This window comes from Rhinopithecus roxellana, chromosome 17 (assembly GCF_007565055.1).
Source record: "Rhinopithecus roxellana isolate Shanxi Qingling chromosome 17, ASM756505v1, whole genome shotgun sequence".
Classification (NCBI taxonomy): domain Eukaryota; kingdom Metazoa; phylum Chordata; class Mammalia; order Primates; family Cercopithecidae; genus Rhinopithecus; species Rhinopithecus roxellana.
This window is the reverse complement of record NC_044565.1, coordinates 37,456,722-37,483,234: the sequence shown is the minus strand read 5'-3', so window position 1 is coordinate 37,483,234 and position 26,513 is coordinate 37,456,722. Positions and strand designations below refer to the sequence as shown.

The 26,513-nt window shown below is 39.3% G+C and overlaps 2 protein-coding genes across 4 annotated transcripts in view; one reads left to right on the top strand and one right to left on the bottom strand.

Annotated features, from left to right (window-relative positions):
- Positions 1–26,513, top strand: part of UGP2 (UDP-glucose pyrophosphorylase 2) — a 60,722-nt gene that overhangs the window by 31,900 nt on the left and 2,309 nt on the right. For all 3 annotated transcript variants that reach the window (XM_010381665.2, XM_010381664.2, XM_010381666.2), the window contains exons 4-8: positions 19,679–19,864; positions 21,170–21,303; positions 22,785–23,082; positions 23,577–23,774; positions 24,657–24,899. In XM_010381665.2, the coding sequence (XP_010379967.1) occupies positions 19,679–19,864; positions 21,170–21,303; positions 22,785–23,082; positions 23,577–23,774; positions 24,657–24,899 (1,059 nt within the window). The remainder of the gene's footprint in view (positions 1–19,678; positions 19,865–21,169; positions 21,304–22,784; positions 23,083–23,576; positions 23,775–24,656; positions 24,900–26,513) is intronic.
- On the bottom strand, positions 5,235–7,046 carry LOC104659174 (actin, cytoplasmic 1). The gene has a single exon (XM_010359323.2). It carries the CDS (start codon positions 6,959–6,961, stop codon positions 5,834–5,836), a length of 1,128 nt encoding a protein of 375 aa, XP_010357625.2. The 5' UTR covers positions 6,962–7,046; the 3' UTR covers positions 5,235–5,833.

The following is a 26,513-nucleotide window of genomic DNA, read 5'->3' as shown; positions in this document are numbered from 1 at the left end:
TAAAAAAACAGGCTTAAGAGATTTGTCCTAGCCTCATTGCTCCTTAGCCATGTAACACTGGGCAAGTTATTTAACTGCTTTAAGTTTGGTTTCCTGACTCATAAAAATTAGAAATAATCAAAGAACCTACTTCATAGGATTTTAGTGAGGATTATTGATAAAATTCATAAAAGCATTTGCTGTGTGCCAGGCATTCTGGCAAAGGCTCCACCATAGCAAAGATTGCTATCGTTACACATTCAACAAATATTTATGAAGTGCCTCCTATATGTCAGGTATTATGCTGGGCATAGTAAAAACAATGGAATTAAGAGTCTAGATTGTGCTTCTTTTTAAAATTCTATAACTTTCATATTTATTCTTCACCTTTGGTTTTAAATATATGTTTATATATTTGTTATCAGTGTACTTAATTTGATGTACATTTCATTTATGATTCATGAATAATTTAATACTTTGTTTTTATTTTTAGCAAAATATTCTATAAAGTAGAAGAACCATATTTACATTCTTATAATTTTCTTTATCAAACATGTTAGTCTGCAGTTTTCATTGTATTAAATAACCTCATCTATCCTAACAAATTTTTGTTATTGCAAAGATACGCTTTAGCTAATTCTTTAACCTTCAGGATTGCAGGAGGCCTCTACTCTGTCAGGTTGATGAGACTAAACAACATTATGAACATGCTTAGGTGAGTATTTTGTTTGATGAGTTTTATTGAAGGATATCTAGATTCACATACTGCAAGCGCTAGGTTATATGTAGAATTACCTTTAACCAGCAACTTCAACCATGTTTATAGGTTCTGTGTCTACCAAACTCAAGATAAATGTAAGAGGCCTTGTCTTAGAGGACTGTTGTAGCTATTAAAATAATTAAGTACCTGTTTTCATATTGTGTGGAGGTGGAGATGTTTAAAGAATTGGTGTGTGTTCATTATGTGGTGTTTAGTGGGCCGAGGAGGCTTTGCACAGTGTCCTTGGCATTAAGTTGTCAAAGTTTAGGTGAAATTTTAGGAAGGATGGTTAATGGCCATCATAGGATCAGTTCTTTGATCATCTATCATTAAGCATGGCAAAACCTTGGAAATGAAATGTCTTTTCTTAATTTCTTGATGGTGGAAAATAAGACAATGGATTCAGTTAATCACTTGAAGGAAATATTGTAGTTGATGGTAGTGTGAGCGTATCAGCGTGTGTTACTTCTTGGGATTCTTTTATAGTTGGGTAGGTTGGTTCCGATTTTTTGCTATTATAAAAACCGTGTAATAAATGTAAAACTTTACATTTCTGAATTTTCTAAGAATAAATGTTCAGAAATGGTGTTTTCTTCAGACGATATGAACTTTTGAAGGTTTTGTTATGTATTTCGAATTACTTTCCAAAAAGAGTATATCAGGCTGGGCGCACTGGCTCACACCTGTAATCCCAGCACTTTGGGAAGCTGAGGTGGGCAGATCACCTGAGGTCAGGAGTTCGAGACTAGCCAACATGGTGGAACCCCATCTTTACTAAAAATAGAGAAATTAGCCGGGCGTGGTGGCATGTGCCTGTAATCCCAGCTGCTTGGGAGGCTGAGGCAGGAGAATCACTTGAACCTGAGAGGCAATGAGCTGAGATCGTGCCATTGCACTGTAGCCTGGGCAACAAGAGTGAAACTCCGTCTCAAAAAAAAAAAGAGTATATCAATTTGCACTCCCATTCATATTAATTTGTTGGTCTAACAGCTATTTTTTGAGCACCAACTGTATGTATATTAGTAGAGAACCATAATGATAAAACCCTCCACTCATCTAGTTTCTAGTTTACAATCTAGTAAAGAAGTGGACAATGAAAAATATGTAATGTGATTTCAAATAGTGATAAGTGAAATAAAGAAAAAGAAAGATAAAGGAACAGAGAATGAAGGGGTAGAGGTAATATTTTAGATAGGCTGGGTAGAGAAGTTCTCTCTAAGTTGACGTTTGAGTAGAGACCTACAGTCTGTTTTATTGCCAATCTCACTGTATTTATTAAAGCATTTAATATTATCACTTTGAAACATATTTGCCAGTTGAGATGAAAAATATTTTTAAATTTCTAAATTTTTCTTTAGATTTTTATTTATTAGCAAGTTGATCATTTTTCCATTGGCTGTTGTATTAACTGCTGTTTGACACATTTAATACAGAACTAACCTTTTATTTGTAGTAATCGGTCATTGGATTTTGAATTGCTCTGATGCTTTAATATAACAAAAAGGCACACTATTCAAGTTTGGCTTCCTAGAGAATACAGTGCAAAATTTAGACTGAAAATAAGTGAGTTTTATAATTCTGGCTCCCAAATATATAGTTTTTGCTTAGAATTTTACTAAGGCTGACTTCAGTAACTGCTGAAGTAGCAGATTATATTGAAGGATATTGAGCATGAATGATTGGGTTAGTACTGGTGTATGTAGTTGTTTGGAGGACAGTGTTGGTGCCAAGATTTCTAACCAGCTCTTTGAAAAGACCTGTTTACTTACATGTAAAAATGTTACAAATTTTTGCCTTTGGACTGTGAGGGTTATGAATATGTCAACTGATTCAATCCACCACTGGAAAAATTGCCTTCACATTTTCCTTTCCATAGGTTAGTAACGTTTATTTTAGAATAATTAAAATTACTATTTATTTTTATTTTTATTTTTATTTTTTATTATACTTTAAGTTCTAGGGTACATGTGCATAACGTGCAGGTTTGTTACATATGTATACTTATGCCATGTTGGTGTGCTGCACCCACCAACTCGTCAGCACCCATCAATTCATCATTTATATCATGTATAACTCCCCAATGCAATCCCTTCCTCCTCCCCCCTCCCCATGATAGGCCCCAGTGTGTGATGTTCCCCTTCCCGAGTCCAAGTGATCTCATTGTTCAGTTCCCACCTATGAGTGAGAACATGCGGTGTTTGGTTTTCTGTTCTTGTGATAGTTTGCTAAGAATGATGGTTTCCAGCTGCATCCATGTCCCTACAAAGGACGCAAACTCATCCTTTTTTATGGCTGCATAGTATTCCATGGTGTATATGTGCCACATTTTCTTAATCCAGTCTGTCACAGATGGACATTTGGGTTGATTCCAAGTCTTTGCTATTGTGAATAGTGCCGCAATAAACATACGTGTGCATGTGTCTTTGTAGTAGAATAATTTATAATCCTTTGGGTATATACACAGTAGTGGGATGGCTGGGTCATATGGTACATCTAGTTCTAGATCCTTGAGGAATTGCCATACTGTTTTCCATAATGATTGAACTAGTTTACAATCCCACCAACAGTGTAAAAGTGTTCCTATTTCTCCACATCCTCTCCAGCACCTGTTGTTTCCTGACTTTTTCATGATTGCCATTCTAACTGGTGTGAGATGGTATCTCATTGTGGTTTTGATTTGCATTTCTCTGATTGCGAGTGATGATGAGCATTTTTTCATGTGTCTGTTGGCTGTATGAATGTCTTCTTTTGAGAAATGTCTGTTCATATCCTTTGCCCACTTTTTGATGGGGTTGTTTGTTTTTTTCTTGTATATTTGTTTGAGTTCTTTGTAGATTCTGGATATTAGCCCTTTGTCAGATGAGTAGGTTGCAAAACTTTTCTCCCATTCTGTAGGTTGCCTGTTCACTCTGATGGTAGTTTCTTTTGCTGTGCAAAAGCTCTTTAGTTTAATTAGATCCCATTTGTCAATTTTGGCTTTTGCTGCCGTTGCTTTTGGTGTTTTAGACATGAAGTCCTTGCCCATGCCTATGTCCTGAATGGTACTACCTAGATTTTCTTCTAGGGTTTTTATGGTATTAGGTCTAACATTTAAGTCTCTAATCCATCTTGAATTAATCTTCGTATAAGGGGTAAGGAAAGGATCCAGTTTCAGCTTTCTACTTATGGCTAGCCAATTTTCCCAGCACCATTTATTAAATAGGGAATCCTTTCCCCATTTCTTGTTTCTCTCAGGTTTGTCAAAGATCAGATGGCTGTAGATGCGTGGTATTATTTCTGAGGACTCTGTTCTGTTCCATTGGTCTATATCTCTGTTTTGGTACCAGTACCATGCTGTTTTGGTTACTGTAGCCTTGTAGTATAGTTTGAAGTCAGGTAGCGTGACGCCTCCAGCTTTGTCCTTTTGACTTAGGATTGTCTTGGCAATGCGGGGTCTTTTTTGGTTCCATATGAACTTTAAAGCAGTTTTTTCCAATTCTGTGAAGAAACTCATTGGTAGCTTGATGGGGATGGCATTGAATCTATAAATAACCTTGGGCAGTATAGCCATTTTCACGATATTGATTCTTCCTATCCATGAGCATGGTATGTTCTTCCATTTGTTTGTGTCCTCTTTGATTTCACTGAGCAGTGGTTTGTAGTTCTCCTTGAAGAGGTCCTTGACATCCCTTGTAAGTTGGATTCCTAGGTATTTTATTCTCTTTGAAGCAATTGTGAATGGAAGTTCATTCCTGATTTGGCTCTCTGTTTGTCTGTTACTGGTGTATAAGAATGCTTGTGATTTTTGCACATTAATTTTGTATCCTGAGACTTTGCTGAAGTTGCTTATCAGCTTAAGGAGATTTTGGGCTGAGATGATGGGGTTTTCTAAATACACAATCATGTCATCTGCAAACAGGGACAATTTGACTTCTTCTTTTCCTAACTGGATACCCTTGATTTCTTTCTCTTGCCTGATTGCCCTAGCCAGAACTTCCAACACTATGTTGAATAGGAGTGGTGAGAGAGGTCATCCCTGTCTTGTGCCAGTTTTCAAAGGGAATTTTTCCAGTTTTTGCCCATTCAGAATGATATTAGCTGTGGGTTTGTCATAAATAGCTCTGATTATTTTGAGGTACGTTCCATCAATACCGAATTTATTGAGCGTTTTTAGCATGAAGGGCTGTTGAATTTTGTCAAAAGCCTTTTCTGCATCTATTGAGATAATCATGTGGTTCTTGTCTTTGGTTCTGTTTATATGCTGGATTACGTTTATTGATTTGCGAATGTTGAACCAGCCTTGCATCCCAGGGATGAAGCCCACTTGATCATGGTGGATAAGCTTTTTGATGTGCTGCTGAATCCGGTTTGCCAGTATTTTATTGAGAATTTTTGCATCGATGTTCATCAGGGATATTGGCCTAAAATTCTCTTTTTTTGTTGTGTCTCTGCCAGGTTTTGGTATCAGGATGATGTTGGCCTCATAAAATGAGTTAGGGAGGATTCCCTCTTTTTCTTTTTTTTTTTTTTTTTTTTTTTAAGGTGTGCACTTTTATTCAACTGGTCTCAAGTCAGTGTACAGGTAAGCCCTGGCTGCCTCCACCCACTCCCAGGGAGACCAAAAGCCTTCAGACATCTCAAGTTGGGGGACAAAAAAGGGGGGCACGAAGGCTCATCATTCAAAATAAAACAAAAAAGTATTAAGGCGAAGATTAAAAAAATTTTGCATTACATAATTTACACGAAAGCAATGCTATCACCTCCCCTGTGTGGACTCGGGAGAGGACTGGGCCATTCTCCTTAGAGAGAAGTGGGGTGGCTTTTAGGAGGGCGAGGGACTTCCTGTAACAATGCATCTCATATTTGGAATGACTATTAAAAAAAAGAACAATGTACAATCAAAGTCCTCAGCCACATTGTAGAACTTTGGGGGATGCTCTCTCCAACCGACTGCTGTCACCTTCACCGTTCCAGTTTTTAAATCCTGAGTCAAGCCAAAAAAAAAAACCAAAACAAAACAAAAAAAACAAATAAAGCCATGCCAATCTCATCTTGTTTTCTGCGCAAGTTAGGTTTTGTCAAGAAAGGGTGTAACGCAACTAAGTCACAGTCCGCCTAGAAGCATTTGCGGTGGACGATGGAGGGGCCAGACTCGTCATACTCCTGCTTGCTGATCCACATCTGCTGGAAGGTGGACAGCGAGGCCAGGATGGAGCCGCCGATCCACACGGAGTACTTGCGCTCAGGAGGAGCAATGATCTTGATCTTCATCGTGCTGGGCGCCAGGGCAGTAATCTCCTTCTGCATCCTGTCAGCAATGCCAGGGTACATGGTGGTGCCACCAGACAGCACTGTGTTGGCGTACAGGTCTTTACAGATGTCCACGTCACACTTCATGATGGAGTTGAAGGTAGTTTCATGGATGCCACAGGACTCCATGCCCAGAAAGGAAGGCTGGAAGAGAGCCTCAGGGCAGCGGAACCGCTCGTTGCCAATGGTGATGACCTGGCCATCGGGCAGCTCGTAGCTCTTCTCCAGGGAGGAACTGGAAGCTGCCGTGGCCATCTCCTGCTCGAAGTCCAGGGCGACATAGCACAGCTTCTCCTTGATGTCATGCACGATTTCCCGCTCGGCCGTGGTGGTGAAACTGTAGCCGCGCTCAGTGAGGATTTTCATGAGGTAGTCAGTCAGGTCCCCGCCAGCCAGGTCCAGACGCAGGATGGCATGGGGGAGGGCATACCCCTCGTAGATGGGCACAGTGTGGGTGACCCCGTCACCAGAGTCCATCACGATGCCAGTGGTACGGCCAGAGGCGTACAGGGACAGCACAGCCTGGATGGCCACGTACATGGCTGGGGTGTTGAAGGTCTCAAACATGATCTGAGTCATCTTCTCGCGGTTGGCCTTGGGGTTCAGGGGGGCCTCGGTCAGCAGCACGGGGTGCTCCTCAGGAGCCACACGCAGCTCATTGTAGAAGGTGTGGTGCCAGATCTTCTCCATGTCGTCCCAGTTGGTGACGATGCCGTGCTCGATGGGGTACTTCAGGGTGAGGATGCCTCTCTTGCTCTGGGCCTCGTCACCCACATATGAATCCTTCTGACCCATGCCCACCATCACGCCCTGGTGCTTGGGGCGCCCCATGATGGAGGGGAAGACGGCCCGGGGGGCATCGTCGCCCGCGAAGCCGGCCTTGCACATGCCGGAGCCGTTGTCGACAACGAGCGCGGCGATATCATCATCCATGGTGAGCTGGCGGCGGGTGTGAACGGGCGGCGAAGCGGCGAAGGCGAAGCTCTGTGCTCGCGGGGCGGACGCGGTCTTGGCCGATTCCCTCTTTTTCTATTGATTGGAATAGTTTCAGAAGGAGTGGTACCAGCTCCTCCTTGTACCTCTGGTAGAATTCAGCTGTGAATCCATCTGGTCCTGGACTTTTTTTGGTGGGTAGGCTATTAATTGTTGCCTCAATTTCAGAGCCTGCTATTGGTCTATTCAGGGATTCAACTTCTTCCTGGTTTAGTCTTGGGAGAGTGTAAGTGTCCAGGAAATTATCCATTTCTTCTAGATTTTCTAGTTGATTTGCGTAGAGGCGTTTATAGTATTCTCTGATGGTTGTTTGTTTTTCTGTGGGGTCGGTGGTGATATCCCCTTTATCATTTTTTATTGCGTCTATTTGATTCCTCTCTCTTTTCTTCTTTATCAGTCTTGCTAGCGGTCTGTCAATTTTGTTGATCTTTTCAAAAAACCAACTCCTGGATTCATTGATTTTTTGGAGGGTTTTTTGTGTCTCTATCTCCTTCAGTTCTGCTCTGATCTTAGTTATTTCTTGCCTTCTGCTAGCTTTTTAATGTGTTTGCTGTTGCCTCTCTAGTTCTTTTAATTGTGATGTTAGAGTGTCAATTTTAGATCTTTCCTGCTTTCTCTTGTGGGCATTTAGTGCTATAAATTTCCCTCTACACACTGCTTTAAATGTGTCCCAGAGATTCTGGTATGTTGTATCTTTGTTCTCATTGGTTTCAAAGAACATCTTTATTTCTGCTTTCATTTCGTTATGTACCCAGTAGTCATTCAGGAGCAGGTTGTTCAGTTTCCATGTAGTTGAGCGGTTTTGATTGAGTTTCTTAGTCCTGAGTTCTAGTTTGATTGCACTGTGGTCTGAGAGACAGTTTGTTATAATTTCTGTTCTTTTACATTTGCTGAGGAGTGCTTTACTTCCAATTATGTGGTCAATTTTGGAATAAGTGCGATGTGGTGCTGAGAAGAATGTATATTCTGTTGATTTGGGGTGGAGAGTTCTATAGATGTCTATTAGGTCCGCTTGCTGCAGAGATGAGTTCAATTCCTGGATATCCTTGTTAACTTTCTGTCTCGTTGATCTGTCTAATGTTGACAGTGGAGTGTTGAAGTCTCCCATTATTATTGTATGGGAGTCTAAGTCTCTTTGTAAGTCTCTAAGGACTTGCTTTATGAATCTGGGTGCTCCTGTATTGGGTGCATATATATTTAGGAGAGTTAGCTCTTCCTGTTGAATTGATCCCTTTACCATTATGTAATGGCCTTCTTTGTCTCTTTTGATCTTTGATGGTTTAAAGTCTGTTTTATCAGAGACTAGGATTGCAACCCCTGCTTTTTTTTGTTCTCCATTTGCTTGGTAGATCTTCCTCCATCCCTTTATTTTGAGCCTATGTATGTCTCTGCATGTGAGATGGGTCTCCTGAATACAGCAGACTGATGGGTCTTGACTCTTTATCCAGTTTGCCAGTCTGTGTCTTTTAATTGGAGCATTTAGTCCATTTACATTTAAGGTTAATATTGTTATGTGTGAACTTGATCCTGTCATTATGATATTAACTGGTTATTTTTCTCGTTCGTTGACTTGCTCTTGCTCTGTTGCCCAGGCTGGAGTGTAATGGCGCGATCTCGGCTCACTGCAAGCTCCGCCTCCCGAGTTCACGCCATTCTCCTGCCTCAGCCTCCCGAGTAGCTGGGAGTACAGGCGCCTGCCACTACACCCAGCTAATTTTTTGTATTTTTAGTAGAGATGGGGTTTCACCGTGTTAGCAGGATGGTCTCGATCTCCTGACCTCATGATCCACCTGCCTTGGCCTCCCAAAGTGCTGGGGTTACAGGTGTTAGCCACCACGCATGGCCCTAAAATTAATTTTTAAAAACCCCAAATATATGGGAGTTAATAGCTGGGAAAATAAAAATATGTACTTGATTTGATAATTTGCTTATAAATTATAAGTGGTAGAAGACAAAAAACTTTCTTAGGAAATTTACTTTTCCAGGCTTGTAATATGTGATTGTTCATTCTATTTGTTTATTACAGAGGGATTGCTTTGTAATTCCTGTACTAGTTTTGTGACCTATAAAATTTCTTATGCAAAGCAAAGTTTTCTATTTAGGTTTTCTTTCATCAAACTTGTATATAATATCTGTTGATCCAGTATTTTATTTTTTGAATTAAAGTAGTAGGTGGTTGTAATCTGGTTTCTAATCAGTGATCAAACCACTTTTGTTTTAAACTAAAGATTTAAAAGTAGGACAAGGAATAATTTTCAGATAACAGATTTCATTAATTAATAGCTGTTTGTTTCATTCATTTATTCACTTATTCACAAATGTTTGAGTGCTGCCAACACTGGGGAGCTAACCCATTAGTTAAAGGTGATGAATATGGTGGGGAGTATCAAGTGGCAGTTACTACCCTTATGGAGTTTAAGGTCGTATAACAGTCAGAGAACTTAGCAGACAGTTTGGAGACTGTAAGAATTGCTGTGATAGGAGGTGGTAGTGCCTGAAGCCAGGAGCTGCACCAGATTCACTACTAGGGATGAGGGTCACAAATGGCTTCTAAAGGAAGTGATACTTTTGCCTTTTGGTCCTTGATGGGGCATGCATGTGTGACTGCACATACACACTTACACAAAATATTTTTTAATTAAATTTTAAATTGTAAGATACATATAACATAAAATTTACTATCTTAATTATTTTAAAATGTATCCTTCAGTGTTAAGTATATTTGTATTATTTTGCAACCAATCTTCAGAACTTTTTCATCTTGTGAAACTGCGACTCGGAAGCATTAAAGAATGAACAGTTCCCCATTCCCTTCTACTCCCCCTCCCCTAATCCCCTGGCAAGTGCCATTCTGGTTTCTGTCTCTATGAATTTGATTACTTTAGATGACTCACAAGTGGACAAAAGCCTTTTTTTTTTCCTCCTTGCTTTTACTGCCCAGGCTAAAGTGCAGTGGCGCCATCTCGGCTCACTGTAACCTCCGCCTCCCGGGTTCAAGCAGTTTTCCTGCCTCAGCCTCCTGAGTAGCTGGGATTACAGGCGGCTGCCACCATGCCCGGCTAATTTTTGTACTTTTAGTAGAGACAGGTTTTCGCTATGTTGGCCAGGCTGGTCTTGAACTCCTGACCTTAGGTGATCCGCCCACCTTCGCCTCCCAATGTGCTGGGTTTACAGGCGTGAGCCACTGTGCACAGCCACAAAAACCTTTTTAAATCTCAAGTTTTCTTTCTGTTGTTTTGAAAATTGCCTGATTTCTGTTACCAATTACATATTACTGGTTTTGCTCTCCTGGGGAAATCTGAGAACATACAAAAGCCCTAGGGGGTTGTTTATATGGCAGTGTTCTTGCCAGGGGAAGCATGAAGCCAACATATAGCCTTAGAGAGACCCTCTTTTCTCTGGCCATCCTGAGGCATCTCAGGCAGTATGGTGCTATTTTAGGAGAAGCAGCATGGTTTGAAAAGGGAGAAATACTATCAAAACTTGGGTTTTTCCCAGAAGACTTTCTTAAACCAGGGGTTGGCAAACCTTTTCTGTAAGGGGCAGATAGTAAATATTTTAGGTTTTATAGGCCATACAATCTGGGGATGATTACTCAATTCAGCCATAGTAGCATGAAAATAGCCGTAGACTCTATGTAAACTATGTTCCAATAAAACTTTATGAAAACAAGTGGCAGCTCTCTCAGACCCATAGTTCGTTGACCTCTGTCTTAATATCCTCAGGCTACACATGACTGGAGAGAAACTTTGGCTGAAGCCCATGTCTGGGAGATCATTCAGCTAGTTCATGACTTGAAACCTAGAAATTCAATACGGTATTTCATCAAATTTGGGCCATTGTTTTTAAGTTACACCTTTTATGTACCACTAAAAAAGAAAATAAATCAACCAACTAATTGTAAGAACCTGTTGGTTATATGGTGGATCTTGTTTTCAGAAATGTTAAAATGTTGGGTAGGGGTGAAGGGAGTGTGTCTCAATCAGTGAAGCAATAATAATACCAGCCAACATTTGCGTACTTACTGTGGGGCCAGGCACTTTGCTAATCACTTTATATGCATTATCTCATTTATCTTCATAGCAAATTAATGAAGTAAATGAAAAAGACTTAGAGTGGTTAAATAATTTGCCAGAATAAGTGGTGGATTCTAAGAAACCCAGGTAGCCTGGCATTAAAGCCTGTGTTCTCTCTCAGTTACTATACTTTAATGCCTCATTCAATTTTAAAAGAGGCTTTTTGTCAAATGATATAATTCATGTTGGAATTGATGTAGTTTATTGAATCGGGTCATGGAGGAAACAGCAACTACATAATTTCCCTTCAGCATGTCCTTGCAATTTCAGACATTTCTCAGTACAGCCAGCTATTGTGTGCCAGTGCCCTCAAAAAAAAAAAAAAAAAAAAAAAAAAAAGATTTACGAACCTCTTCTGAAACTGTTTTTTAAATGATAACATGCAAAACTTGCTGGACAAGGTGTTGATGCTCTGTATGCCAGTAGAGTGTCTATGATGCTAGCCAGCACTACTTCTGGTCCTGCTGCAGAGGAGAGTGAGCTCCACATATTACTGCAATTTCACCTTCTGCATCTGTGAGCCTTACATCCAGGATGGTGCAATCCTGCATGAATGATGCAGACTTCTGCAAAGATGACCCTATTGACTTTCAAAGAAATAGGACACACATGAATCACTCAGTTCTCAGAGTCTTAGAGAATTCTGGTGTTTGTAGCACAGGCTGCATACAACTAACAGAACAAAAGTTGTGGGAACTTGCTTTTGAGCGCATTAGGGTTTTCGGCACTTGTGACCATCAAAAAGAAAAGTCAAAATGAAATGGCAGTTAAAGATGGTATGCATGTAATAATCTCAAACCACATCACAGCATCAACTTCTTATTCAAGCCAAACAGAAGCCTTCTCATTGAAACTTAGTTTGGAGAGAGGTAAAGTTTATTTTTTACTCTATTTGCACATTAATTTTCACTGGGAAATAAATGACTTCTCTTACTAAGATTAATTTTATATTCTGTGAATGAAATTTCCAATGTAGTGAAGTAAATTGTAAGCAAACATTTTATTTTTTGGGGGGTGGTGAACTAGTCTGAAAGAGGGTCCATTTTTTTATCTTCACAAGTACCTGTTGACTCATAAAACCTGTAAATTGCCAGTCTTAGCTGAGATGTGGAGGAGAAAGATAAAGTAGTTGGTGAAGTTGTGTGAGGGGAAAAAGTGCAAGGCCTTACAAGCAAGAGATGTGGTATGTTAGAGAACCCAGTGCTCCATGTTCCTGGAGCAGCATGTTAGGGGTAGTAGGAGAAGAAAGAGTGGAAGGTAAAAAAGGTCAAATCATTAAGGACCTTGCAAACTCTGTCTTCTAGTTAGGATTAGATTCAGCTACATAGAATAGAGAAACCCAGAATAATACAATAGATCTGGAGAGAGGCAATCCACAGTTGGTAGGACAATTATGTGGTCATCAGAAACTTGGGCTTCTCTGTCTGGCTGCTCTGCCATCCTTAGAGTATCTCCTCTTGGTCCAGATGGCCACCAGAATGAACACTATTCATCATGCCTCTAGTCCAAACAGCAGGAAGAAGGAAGATGGCACAGACCCTGCCCTTTCACAGAGACTTCCTGAAAATCTTTTAATTCACTTCTAGTTAATTATGTTGACCAGAACTTTGGCACAAATAGCTGCAAGGGAGACTGGAAATTGAGTCTTTTATTTTGGATGGCAGTGTGCCCAGCTGAAAGTCAGGGTTCTAAAGTGAAAGGGAAAAAAATGATGTTGGGGTAGGCAGCTAATAATCTCTGCCATGCCGTACCAGTGCTTTATTTTGTGAATGATGCAATAAGGGAAACATGCCAAATTCTTTTTTTAAAAGATTGCCACTTGAGAGATGGAGGGTGGGTTGGAAAGAAGTAAAGGATCATAGAGACCACTGCAGTAACACAGGTCATGAGACTGACAGGACTTGGTCATTGATCACATATGAGCAGGCTTCTGTCTTTGCAGCCGAGTATGTTATGTTGCCATAGAGACAGGAGTAATTGAAGCTGATTGTGTAGAAGAGGAGGTCTACTTAGAATGAGATTTTCAAGGAGCAGGCAGAAAGAGGAGGAAAATAGAGTATGGTGTTTCATAGGTCAAGGGGAATAGAGTACTTCAAGGTTTAGAGAGTGGTCTGTTGTGTCACATGTATCTGCGAGTGCAGATAAGAAGTACTGATGTTATTGATAGGATTTAGCAACTTAGCAAAGTGAGAGGTGTTTGGGTCATGGGAACGGATCCCTCATGCATGGCTTGGTGCTGTCCTTGTGGTGATGAATGAGTTCTCCATTAGTTATAGTAAGAGCTGATTGTTTAAAAAAAAAAAAAAAAAGCCTGGCATCTCCCTCCCTTTTCTCTTGCTTCCCACCATGTGATCTCTACAAACCAGCTCCCCTCTGCTTTCCACTATGAGTGGAAGATTCTGGAGGTGCGCACCAGAAGCAGATGCTGACTGACACCAGGCTTCTTTCTTGTACAGCTTGCAGAACTGTGCACCAAATAAACCTCTTTTTTTTATAAACCACCCAGCCTCAGGGATTCCTTTATGGCAACACAACCGGACAAAAACAATATTCTAGGTATGACTTTTCTGTTATAAAGTAAATTTGTAGGATCTTGCAAATGATCTAGATTTTGATGATTACCTTTAGAAATGTGAAATAGTACATGAAAGTGACTAGCACAGAATTTGGCACACAAACCCTGTGCAGTAAGGGTTTAGTGAATAAGCCAGTGTTCTTGGAACATTTTCTGTACATATGGAGTGGCATTCCTAATTTGTTAACTGTTTACACAGCTCATTTCCCTTCAAGCAAACTTGCTTTTGTTGAAAAAAAATTCTTTCAGATTGCAATAATCATACCCTTGTGAAGCATACAGGGCAGGTACTGTTAGCTTGCTTTGGGTGTTTGGCAGTGTCTCCAGAAATAGCACAAATATGCTACCAAGAACTGGGTTATCCTGTTACTAATGGGAACAGTGTGTCTATGACTGTGTGATGAATTTGGCTTTTCTTCTAACTGGAAACTAAGTTGTGAACAAACTTGGCAAGGTACAGATCATGGTAGATAGTTTTAAAAAGATCTTTTTAAAATTCTCATTCCAGTTTCTGCAGAAAAACTACATTGACATCCTAGAGGGCTGAATGTCGTTGAGAGCATGTTCTTCAGTAGATTGCCAATTACTTTCTTTCACTTATTCCCCAGAGGATGTTAGCTATTTGGCCAATTCTTTTCCACCAGTGAGAGGAGAACATGAGTGGCCTGGCCTCCTCTGGACCTTTTGCCAGGAGCCTTATGCGGTTCGCCCCACCTCACCTGTGGAGTTTTCCCTCCTGTCTGTTTAGTTGCAGTAGAGGTCTTAGAACACTGAATTTTATTCATGTTTTGGGAAAGAGAGAAACAGGGTGATTAGGATTGAGAGCACAAAGATTGCACTAGTGACTGACTAAAGTGATTCAGTCAGAGTAACGTTGAGGCTGTATCCAGCAGTATGTGATGCTCCCTGATTGTCTCTGAATACTAGCCATCTTTGCTTGAGTAAATGTCTTTGTGCATTCTCCTGGGGGAGCTAAGTAGGGAAAGTGGAAGGCAGGCCTAAAACTTGTCACTGTGACTAGGTGTGTCCTCTGTGACTTCAGCTGTTGCAAAGCAATTTTCTAACACATAGCCCCTTGGGTTGTTGAACTGAACAAAGCTCTGTGGGACTGCTTGGTTAGGTGCCTGGTAGAGAGTGTGGACAGTGTCACCAAGAAAGAGCACCTCTGCTGATATAGGGTGATTTGTGTGATGGAAAGCTGTGCTTACCACCAAATTTAACATGTAATAAGCTTTAGACAAAAAGTGTCCTGGCTTCCTGGAATTGAATGACTAGTGCCTTTGTGCACACCTCTGTGTCTGTTGAGGGGTGGTGGTGGGTAGGGGCTGGGTACGTCAGGGAACATCAGTGAAAGACCTCCCCTGGAGGCTTCCAACAGTAACATTATCTTGACCACTTTAAATATTTATCCTGTCTTCATACCCTGTTACTTCTTTCCTTTCCACAGTTATTCTGAGAGTCCTCTGTGGTTAACAAATTCCTCAGCAGGACCTACATTTAATTAGCTGCTTTTAAGGGTTGGATGTAGCAAGACAAGAAGGTATTGTTGAAAGCACCACATAAAGAACCATGGTTCCTTGACATTTTGAGAGGTGGGGTGACTTTCTGCCCCCTTAACTTAGCATGCAAGGTTATAAATACAACACATCACAGAGAAATCTGGCACTTACTTGAATGGTAAATAAGTCTTTATATGGTGAGTTGCCAGGACCTGTTCCCAAAAGTCTTTATTAACTTGGTTTTTGAATTCTGAATGTTGTCCGTGGATCAGCTCATTTTATTTTATACCAAATATTTGAACAGTATTCAGAATCACATTTTAAATTCAAACTCAGTTTCTTAAGATGCCAACCTTGGGGATATTTGAGTTAAAACTAGAAGTATATTTAGTATACCTTTTGGCTGAAGGCCAGATGTCCTAGTGTTAAAATCAATATGAGGCTGAGAATCTAGATCACCATCATAGAGTAAGTTTTTGGGATAACAAAGAAATTGCAGTTGTTACAGTTCTATTTAGAAATTTAGTAACCAAGCTTTAACATGTTGATGTTACAGTGCAAGAACAATAGTTCATCAGCATGGTTATCTGGTAGATTGCGTTGCGGTCACCATAATGCACATCTGTAACAGTAAATGGACTTACTTTGGTCAACAGAGGTTGTTGGAGGAGCAAGATATTTTCCAACTATTTTTGCTAGTAGTGAATGTGCTGATTATGATATAGATGCCATGATGTTAAGTTTTCCTTCCTCTCTAATAGTAACTGACTGAAGTGAAGCTCTGTCCTCTCAGTATCCTGAGCTTGTAAATTTCATTAATTTATGGCAATGATGCCATTTCCTTGAAGTTATCTCACAAACTGAAGTTTTGTGCATGTTGACAGATAATTTCTGAATACTTTCTCATTTATATTACCTTATTTTGTGTGTGTTTTCAAAAATATTTCAGCATGCACTTGTTCCTCCCCACAATCACTTGAGATCTTAGATTTTGGATCTAGAAATGTGACGATGGAGTAATGGCTCTCTTGACAAGTGTGTCTCTGAATATCAGTTTTCATTGCATAAACATACATTTTTACATTTTCTGTAAAACAGAATGAGTGGAAGATCTTCACAGCGTATCTTGTAAGAAGTCTGCATGCTTAGGACACATAAGTTGGTTACTTCTTAGCAGGTTCTGGTAATTGAACTGTTGTTAGTAAGTCCTGCTGTGTTGGTTTTGTTGCTTCCAAAGCATAATTTTGGGACTATTTTTTTGTGCAGACAGCCTATATAAAATGTAATAACTGCCGTTCCATCTTGTGTGAACATCTCATATAAGCAAATGTTCTCTGATAGCCTTTCTTTGAAGCAGAATGATGAGAGCTCATAGCCAGCAGGTGAAAAGTGTGGGTGAAACACTGAATGTTGGTGATTCCTAAATCATTCTCTCACCCTATTTGTCACTGATAATTGCATAACACTTTTATCTTTAATAGTTCTTCAATCAGATATGTTTTTAGCATTGTTGAATTGATCATTGTATTGTGCTTTCACACTTAAAACAGACTCTGATTATGTCTCCATGACTAAGTACAGGAAAGAAAAGCAGCACATTTAATTTCATTAACTAAAATTTATAATAAAACTTTCCAGTAACATGTTTCTACAAGGAACTTTGTACCTAGGACTCAGAACTTGGGCAAATAATTTGTTTTCTCCTACTTAAAAGGGTTGGCAGTCTATATAAATCATTTTTATGTGCTTTTAATATATTTGTATAGCCTCTCAGGCCCAAGCAGTCCTCCCACTCCAGCCTCCCGAGTACCTGGGACTATAGGCATGCACCACCATGCTCAGGTAATTAAAAATTGTTTTTTGTAGAGGCAAGGTCTCACCATAGTGCCCAAGCTGTTCTCAAACTCCTGGGCTTTAAGTGATCCTCCTGCCTCAGACTCCCAAAGTGCGGGGATTACAGATGTGAGTCCTTGCACCCAGCCAGAACTTTCTGTTATTTATGGTGTGTGGATCAAAGCTGATTTAGCATGAATACATATGATTTTGGAGTTCTGTTTTCTCCTGGTGAAATTTTAAGGCAGCAAGGTTGACATTTGGTTTTTAATTCATTTTCACTGGAGGTAAAAAAAAGTTCCTGTTAGTACTTTTTCTTGATGACTTATGTCCTAAATCAAATTAAATAGCTAAAAATTAAACATGGTTCCTAAAGCTCACTTTGTTTAATGCTATGAATGTTAGTATTCCAAACATTTCTGTAAAGATTCGAATTAAGATGTAATCTAGAGTTTTCTGCCTCACGTTATTATTTAAATTTGTATAAATATTTGTTCCCTCAAAAAGGGAAGGATATTTTCCTAAAGATACCTATCTGATGTACTGAGTTTTATGTTTATTGTCATTCTGTTTTCCAACTTATTGAATTGTTTGAAAACATTAATTGTTATACATAAAATTAATAGCTTTCAGAATTATTGTAGCATTTTTACTTTTATAATAAGCATTTATACTTTGATAAAATATTGATGTTACATGAAAATTTTCACTCCAAGTTACATCTAGATAATGTTTACCCCTATTTGAAATAGAATATTCAAATATCAACAACAAACCCAGTGATATGTATGCCTTGCTGAAATTCCTGATATTGTAATGACAAGATGGGTCTTACTTTATAGTATGATTCAATTTATTTTAAAGTTTGGAGACAAATAAAATGGCGTAAAATATTGTTACACACATAGGTGGTAAAACTATAGAAGTCCAGATGATGGTTACCATAGGGGTAGAAGAGGAATGTGATTAGGGACAGATGCATGGCAGTGTTCCTTTTTAAAAATGTTATTCTTTCAACTGTATATGTATATTTTATATCTTTTATAAACTTTTATGCATGTGATGTATCACAATTAAAAATTTTAGGTAAAATTGGAAGACAGGCCTGTCCTACCATGTGGAAAATAGCTTCTACGTACTCTTATTTTTTTTTTTAAGTGTAGTCAAAACATAAATAGGTAACACTATCTCTGAACTAACAATTTAACCTAAAATGAATATAAGAACTAGGAGTTTTTGGTGATTTTCAACTGATTTCCACATCGTTGTGAGACCTGTGTAAATATTAGGTTCTTGCTAGGAAGTGAAAAATAACTGATAAATGGAAATTCTTGGCTTTTACAAAATAATGGGAAAACATTTGGCCTGGTCCCATTTGCTGACTCTTCTAAACTATTAATCGACTACTTACAGCCATTGCATCATAGTGGTCTTTCCTTCCCCTCCCCTCCCTTCCTCTCCTGTCTCCTCTCCTCTCCTTTGACCAAGCATAAAGAGATTTTTGCTTCCATATGCTTAGATCACTAGAGTGTGAGCCTGTCAAGTTCTTTCCCAGTCACACCTACACGTTTCTCTCTCTCTCTCTCTCACACACGTTCCTACAGTAGCAGAACAAATAACAGCTAATGTCCACAAAGCACTTATGGGGTAGTTTTACTTTTTTCAGTCCATTATGTGTTAGCTGTCCTACACCATGATGTAACTGAAGAGTCAGTTTGAGGACCTATTCCATTAAAACAAAATAACAGCAAACATGTCACATAAATGGATAGAAAATACATTGCGATCTTTCTGAAAGGTTTCCTTCTTACTGTAAGATGTTTAGACTTGCTTGTGCCTCTGCTTTGAATAAAAGAATCTGGGCCTCCACTGTAAGTTGTCCCTGTTCCTTTCCTATAAGGGAGAAGTTATAGATTAAGGCCCTCTGCTCACAGAAACAGATGAGGATGCTAGGGAGGAGATTGAGTTGGGGTTTTCTTCAGCCCCATCTCTTGCTCTTTCCCTCCCTTCCAGGGCATTTCTTAGAACAGTGACAACACTTAATTTTCCAGTATTGGCTTTTATATGGTGACACCTGAAAGTTAAATTCTTGAGGAAGGAATTCTGTCCTTGTGCATACTTGACAAAAAGTCTATGCCACCTTCCTTTGAAAGGCAAACTTATGACTGAATAGAGGAGAATGGCAAGGAACAAGTGTGTTTTGGTATTTGCCTCCTATGGTAAAAGGAATAATGTGTAATTTTTTATCTGGTTCTCCAGAATTGAAGTAGAGCCATAATACACCAGAAATATTTAGACTTGATGAGTCTAAATAAATGACTTGATCATTTGCTATGTTGATGCAAATTGGGAATTCTGAGTATTTGAAGATACTCCAAGAGATCTGGATGTTCTTACCAGCCAGACAATATATGGGGCCTACAACTTTTTCCCCCTTCTCGTACTCCTTTGTAAAGTAAATGATCCACTGAACTACTGTGTGCAAGGGAAGTTGCCTGTTAAAGTACTTGATTTTGAACCACAAGGGACTATGACATTAAAGAAAAGTTGATTAAAATTTTCCACAGAAAAACCAAAACTCTTTATGGAAGCATGGAAATAACCCTGGGATTGATATGTTTTAATGTCCCTTAAAGCTGTTTGAATTACTCCTACAATGTTATTTTTCTTTCAGATTCAACCCTATGAAAAGATAAAGGCCAGGGGCTTGCCTGATAATATATCTTCTGTGTTGAACAAACTAGTGGTGGTGAAACTCAATGGTGGTTTGGGAACCAGCATGGGCTGCAAAGGCCCTAAAAGTCTGATTGGTGTGAGGAATGAGAATACTTTTCTGGATCTGACTGTTCAGCAAATTGAAGTGAGTAACATTTAGCATTTCTCATGAGATACTAAACTAGTTTTTAGTTTTTAAGTTATCATAAATGTTATATTATAAAATGTAGCAGATGTGAATTTGAGCTAACCAAAGAGCTTGCTATCTTTAGTCTCTATTGGTGGAAAAAAGGTTTAGTGTTCTTAAGGGCAAATCCTTAAGGTTATGTAAAGGCTTTTGATCTTAAATAGCACCTGTGGTTGTTGAAATCTCTGGGTCTGTTGAGATTCTCTTTTGATATCCCACCCTTCTACCCACTTTCTTTCTGGGGGCAGCCTTCATCAAGGCTGGGATGATCTTGCTTTACCCTTTTGGGAGGGTGGAGAAGATGTTATGTATTTGGCTGCAGGCCCTGCATGCTAAGAACTGTACTTGGCTTCTCTCTTACGACAGTCATTAATCGTATACCATAAGCTCTTCTGGGGCAGTGGCCTTATTTTTGCCATCTCCTTATCCTATTGCCTAGTATGGTGCTGGCAACTATAATCCTAACGGCTAGTTGTAGCAGTGGCTAACATGTATTCAGCACTTATTGTCCACCAAGTATTATTCTGAGCTCTTGATATGAATTTACTCATTTGTTCCTCTCAACAACTCTGTGAGGTAAGTACTGTGATCCCCATTTTACCAATGAGGAAACCAAAGCACAAGGAGGTTGGTTACTTGTCCGAGGTTCCCAAGCTAGTTAGTAAGTGCAGAATTAAAATTTTAACATAGGGCAGTCTGGCTTCTAAGACCTTGTTTTCTTCACACTCTGTGTTGCCTCTTAGCTCTTCTGAGGTTGAAAAGATTTCAGTTGGGGTGTGATTCAAAATTTTTCATCATTAATTTTGAGAGTAGGGAGCCATGTCTTTGTCACATTTGTACTTTCATTCCTACAGAGATGTTAACATAGAGTAAATGCTTAATCAGCACTTGCCTACCCAGTAAGGCCACAGAGCACTGTAGCTGTACACAAGCTCCAGACTCAAACTGCCTGGGGTGGGAAGGTGGGGGTCCTGCCTCTGCCATTGCCAGACCCATCACCTATCTGGGCCTTAGTTTAGTCATCCGTAAAATACAGACAGTAGTTTCTATCTCAGAGGGTGGTGATTTAATGAGCAAGTGCATGGTGAATTGCTTAGCAAAATGTCTGGCTTGTGCTGAGCAGTTTTATGTCAAATCTGTATATTTGGATACGTACAGATGATGTTTTGGACATTTTGTGATGTAACCCTTAAGAATTAATTTTGCATATTTGAGCAAAAGAAAAGTGAGTCTGGGTAATCTAATTGTCATTTTCCTCCCTAGCATTTGAATAAAACCTACAATACAGATGTTCCTCTTGTTTTAATGAACTCTTTTAACACGGATGAAGATACCAAAAAAATACTACAGAAGTACAATCATTGTCGTGTGAAAATCTACACTTTCAATCAAAGCAGGTACAATGAGTAAAAAATTAACTCTGGGTGTGTTACTCCTGGGAAAGGACTTCTTTATCTTGTTTATAACAGAGCAGTCTCAAGATGTAAAGGCACCAAATATTGATGTTCACAAGTGTTTGATGCCCATAAAAGCTAAGCATTTGTTGATATGTGATTGTTATAATCACTCTGGTTCTCTAACTTCCAGTTCTTAAAATTCAATCTGCTTGAGACTCTGTTCCATGTCCAGAATATTTGGGGATAGCTTAAGCATTTGCTTTCTGAGAGCATATTTGGTCTCCAGGTGGGTCTGTGAAAATCTTTTTATATTCCTACATTATTGATAACTTTTCCTATGGAAAGGAATTTCTTCAACATCTTTTATGGGCTTGGGGTAATTTAATAAATTCTGGAGAAAATTTTTGAGGAATAGTGAGTAAAAAGTAAATTCAGATGATGAGTTGTGACTGAAGGCCAGGAAACTGGAGAAATAAGACTTCCATTTAAGGGATGGACATCAGTCCACATGAACTTGTACAGAAGGGATATTTCGAGGCTGGGTGTGCTGGCTTATGCCTGTAATTCCAACACTTTGGAAAGCCAAAGCAGGAGGATTGCTTGAGCCTAGGAGTTTGAGACTAGCCTAGGCAACATAATGAGACGTCGTCTCTACGAAAAAAATTTAAAAATTAGCATTGATGGTGTGCCCTTGTAGCCCCAGCTACTTGGGAGGCTGAGGTGGGAGTATCACTTGAGCCCAGGAGGTCGAGGCTGTAGTGAGACATGTTTATGCTACTGTACTCCAGCCCAGGCAACAGAGCAAGACCCTATCTCAAAAATAAAATAAAAATAAAAAAGGGACATTTCTACAGTTGTACCATTAGTTTGTTTGGTTGTTTTTAAGATCTATTTCCCATGGTTACTTTTTTTTTTTTTTACTTCGCAGATGTTTTGCCTTTATTTTCTGGTCTTCCGTCTGTTGCAGTGCTAGCTCCTGTTTTCCTCTTGCCCCATCACCAGCTTTACCTTTCTCACTAGTGGTGGGAAGCAGACATCTTGGAATGCTAACCTGGTGCTTATTTTCTGGGAAAGAAAGAGATCCACCCCTCAATATAGCCGTTTGTAAGAATGGGCAGTTTTTCCCAGATAGATTTTCAGGGAAAAGAACAATCCTACAACTATATAGGTTTGAGAAAATTTATTTGATATATCCCTCATCTTGGAGAGTCATAAAACATTAATATTTTTAAAATATAATGGGTCCTCCCGTCTTTATAACCATAGAGACATGTTTTTGCAGCAGCTATCACCATCTAGAAAACAGATTTTGGACAACACAGATACTGAGAGATTTTCTTAAATGGATTCACCTGTAATTATTGATAAGACTCTGAAAAGAAGTGAAATTTTATTTAACTTTAATGCATTATTTTATTTAAAGGTCTGAAATGCTCTACAGGGTCAATATTGAAAAAGAACTTTTTTTTTTTTTTTTTAAGGTACCCGAGGATTAATAAAGAATCTTTACTTCCTGTAGCAAAGGATGTGTCTTACTCAGGGGAAAATACAGAAGCTTGGTACCCTCCAGGTCATGGTGATATTTACGCCAGTTTCTACAACTCTGGTTTGCTTGATACCTTTATAGGAGAAGGCAAAGAATATATTTTTGTGTCTAACATAGATAATCTGGGTGCCACAGTGGATCTGTATATTCTTAATCATCTAATGAACCCACCCAATGGAAAACGCTGTGAATTTGTCATGGAAGTCACAAATAAAACACGTGCAGATGTAAAGGTAAATACTGAGAGGAAGCAGTTTAGGGCTTCATGTTTTCACATTTCATAAGTTATGAAGTTCAAGTCTTTTTTATTTGAAAGTTTCTATGTTAAACAACACATTTAACCACTTGGTATCATAAGAAAGGGTGAGATGATATGTGGAATACTTTCAGTTCTGTTTGACATAATAATATGTATCATAAATCCATAATAAATAGTATCAAAATCATCTCTATTTTTTTGGATAAGCTACATCAGTAATTTTAACTAAAATAGTTTCTTATGTATTTATGGCAAAAATCTGAAACGTGAAACTTTCAATAAAGTTGTCCAGACCTTTAATACTCTTTTAGTTTGGCATTTAAATGTTATTCCATTGTCCCTTTTATGAAAATGTACTGTTTCTACATAATGTATTTATATATTTTTTATATTATCACTATCTTTGTACTTACAAAAAAATGCACTTGGGACAGATGTGGAGGCACTCACTATTTTCTGCCTTTCTAGGGCGGGACACTCACTCAATATGAAGGCAAACTGAGACTGGTGGAAATTGCTCAGGTGCCAAAAGCACATGTTGATGAGTTCAAGTCTGTATCAAAGTTCAAAATATTTAACACAAACAACCTATGGATTTCTCTTGGAGCAGTTAAAAGACTGCAGGAGCAGAATGCCATTGACATGGAAATCATTGTGAATCCAAAGGTAAGCCAAGGTTGTGGCCCATTGAGCTTCCTGGTTCCTAAGGTCATAGGCTACACACAGACCCCACCGCCCACTCCCTCTGCCCCATCGATTCCATTGGTCACTCCCTTTTGCCTTTTCAGACTCTCTAGTTCCTAGCCCTGTCTTCCAGAATCTGCTGTCACCCCTCTAGTATGCCAAGTTATGGTGCCCTATACTTGACCCTGGATTGTGGTAGTGGCAAAAACATCAGGCTTCAAAAGTAGAGAACCTACTTCAGTCTTAGTTGTTGCTGACACTCATAAGTCATTTGGCCATCGGTACTTTGCATGAGTTTTCTGAGCCTGTGGTTGTTTATCATAAAATGGAAATGATATTACTGAACAGAAGAGTTTTAAGACTGAAAAAAGATTACATGTATAAGAGGTTGGCATATGATAGGTGCTTAATAAATGTCAGTTCTCAAAATTATTTTTCTGGCCAGGCTTAGTGGCTCATACCTTAGTGGCTCATACCTGTAATCCCAACACTTTGGGAGGCCGAGGCTGGCAGATCACTTGAGGCCGGGACCAACCTGGCCAACATAGTGAAACCCCATCTCTACTAAAAATACAAAAAATTAGCTGGGCATGGTGGCACATGCCTGTAATCCCAGCTACTTGGGAAGCTGAGGCATAAGAATTGCTTGAACCCAGGAGGTGGAGGCTGCAGTGAGCCAAGATCGCGCCATTGCACTCCATCCAGCCTGGGTGACGGAGCAAGACTCCGTCTCAAAAAGAAAATTTTTTTTTTCCATCAATGGATCTCTGAAGTCACTTCCCAAATATTAACTAACCTACATGGAACTAAGTTGTAGGTGCTTAAAACCTCTATTCTCTATTCCCCACCCCTAATTTCTTACAGACTTTGGATGGAGGCCTGAATGTCATTCAGTTAGAAACTGCAGTAGGGGCTGCCATCAAAAGTTTTGAGAATTCTCTAGGTATTAATGTGCCAAGGAGCCGTTTTCTGCCTGTCAAAACCACATCAGATCTCTTGCTGGTGATGTCAAACCTCTATAGCCTTAATGCAGGATCTCTGACAATGAGTGAAAAGCGGGAATTTCCTACAGTGCCCTTGGTTAAATTAGGCAGTTCTTTTACAAAGGTATGTAACTATAAAGATATGTGAGTTCATATTTCTTAAATGTGTAATTATGAAAATATGATATACATGTGAATTGGAGACTAATTACAGTCTCTACTCCTGACCTGTTGTATTCCTCTGTCTTTGATATCTTTTAAAGGGAATTGATCATAGAAGATAAAGATTTTACTTCACATTTGAAACATGATTTCCATATGGGGAGTAGAAAATAATCTTTAAATTTTGGGGCATTTTATCTTCTGTCTCTTCCAAGACAAGTACTGCTTTCATCAGTGGGAAAAGGTTAATTCTGGCTTAACAAATACTTATTGAGCCCCTATCATGTACTGGGCAGTGTTCTAGGTTCTAGGGATTTAGTAGTAAACAAAACAGACTAAATCTTTGTCTTCACAGAATTGACATTCTAGTGGGGAAAGGATGATAAGTAAATGTATGATATGCCAAGTGGTGGAAAATGCTATGGAGAAACAAAGCAAGGATAAAGAAAAGGGAATGCCTCGGGGGGCGGGGATTGAGGGGGGTGGTGATGGTGTAATTTTACGTTGAGTGGCCACAGGCAGCCTCATTGAGAAGTTGATTGGGTCTGACAAATGGGTGCAAAAGTGCAAAAGTGCAAAAAGTGTTCTAGATAGGTGGAATAGCAAGTACAGTTAAGTCCTAAGTGTCATCAGTATGTTCTTGGAAACTGCCACATTAAGCAAAACAATGTATAACACATTTTACCATAGGCTAATTTATATAAACAAGAGTTCATTTCCTATAGTTTATTTCTGGTCACAAAAATATCACCAAATTTTAAAACAAAAACAAAACACTTCTAATATTAAACTCTGAAATAAATGTGAGCTGTACATACATTGACTAATAAAAACAAGATAATTCTTGACTCACTTATTCCAGTTCAGGTTCATGGGTGACCAGACGGCAGCTCAGGGCACAAGGCAGGAGCCAACCCTGGACAGGCCGCCCCCATCTCAGGGCACACTCACGCCTACCCACAGTCATACTGGGACCATGTAGACACACCAGTTCACCTAACATGCACATCTTTGGGATGTGGGAAGAAACCAGAATAGTTGGAGAAAACCCACACAAATGTGGGGAGAATGTGCAAACTCCACACAGACAGTAGTCCTGGCTGGGAATCTTTTTTTTTTTCCTCATCAGTGTGATAACAAAATAACATTGAACAAAACAGCACTATCTGTGGACCTGCTGTAAAACTCCACCTTAGCCTGATGAGTGAAATCTAAAAAATGTAATCAATGAAATATGACACTGTGAGCCTTTGTGGTTGGCCTATGGGGTCCTGCTCTGCCATCCCAGTCTATTTTAGTCCTGGGTGTGGTTTGGTGCCACCTGCTGTGGATGTGTAGAATGCAGATGGGGAATTAGAAAACTATGAATGCATGTGTCCTCAGAGTCAAATGAAGAAAATATTTCAAGACAGTGGGAATGATCATCTGTCAAATGCTCCTGCTGACTCAAGAAAGATGGGAATTAGATGTATCAGTATGGAGGTTTGGGAGCCTCACAGGCGTGGATTTAAAAGAGAATGAAAAAGGAGGAATTGGAGATATGAATGTAGAAAACTCAAGAGTTTTGCCTTAAAGA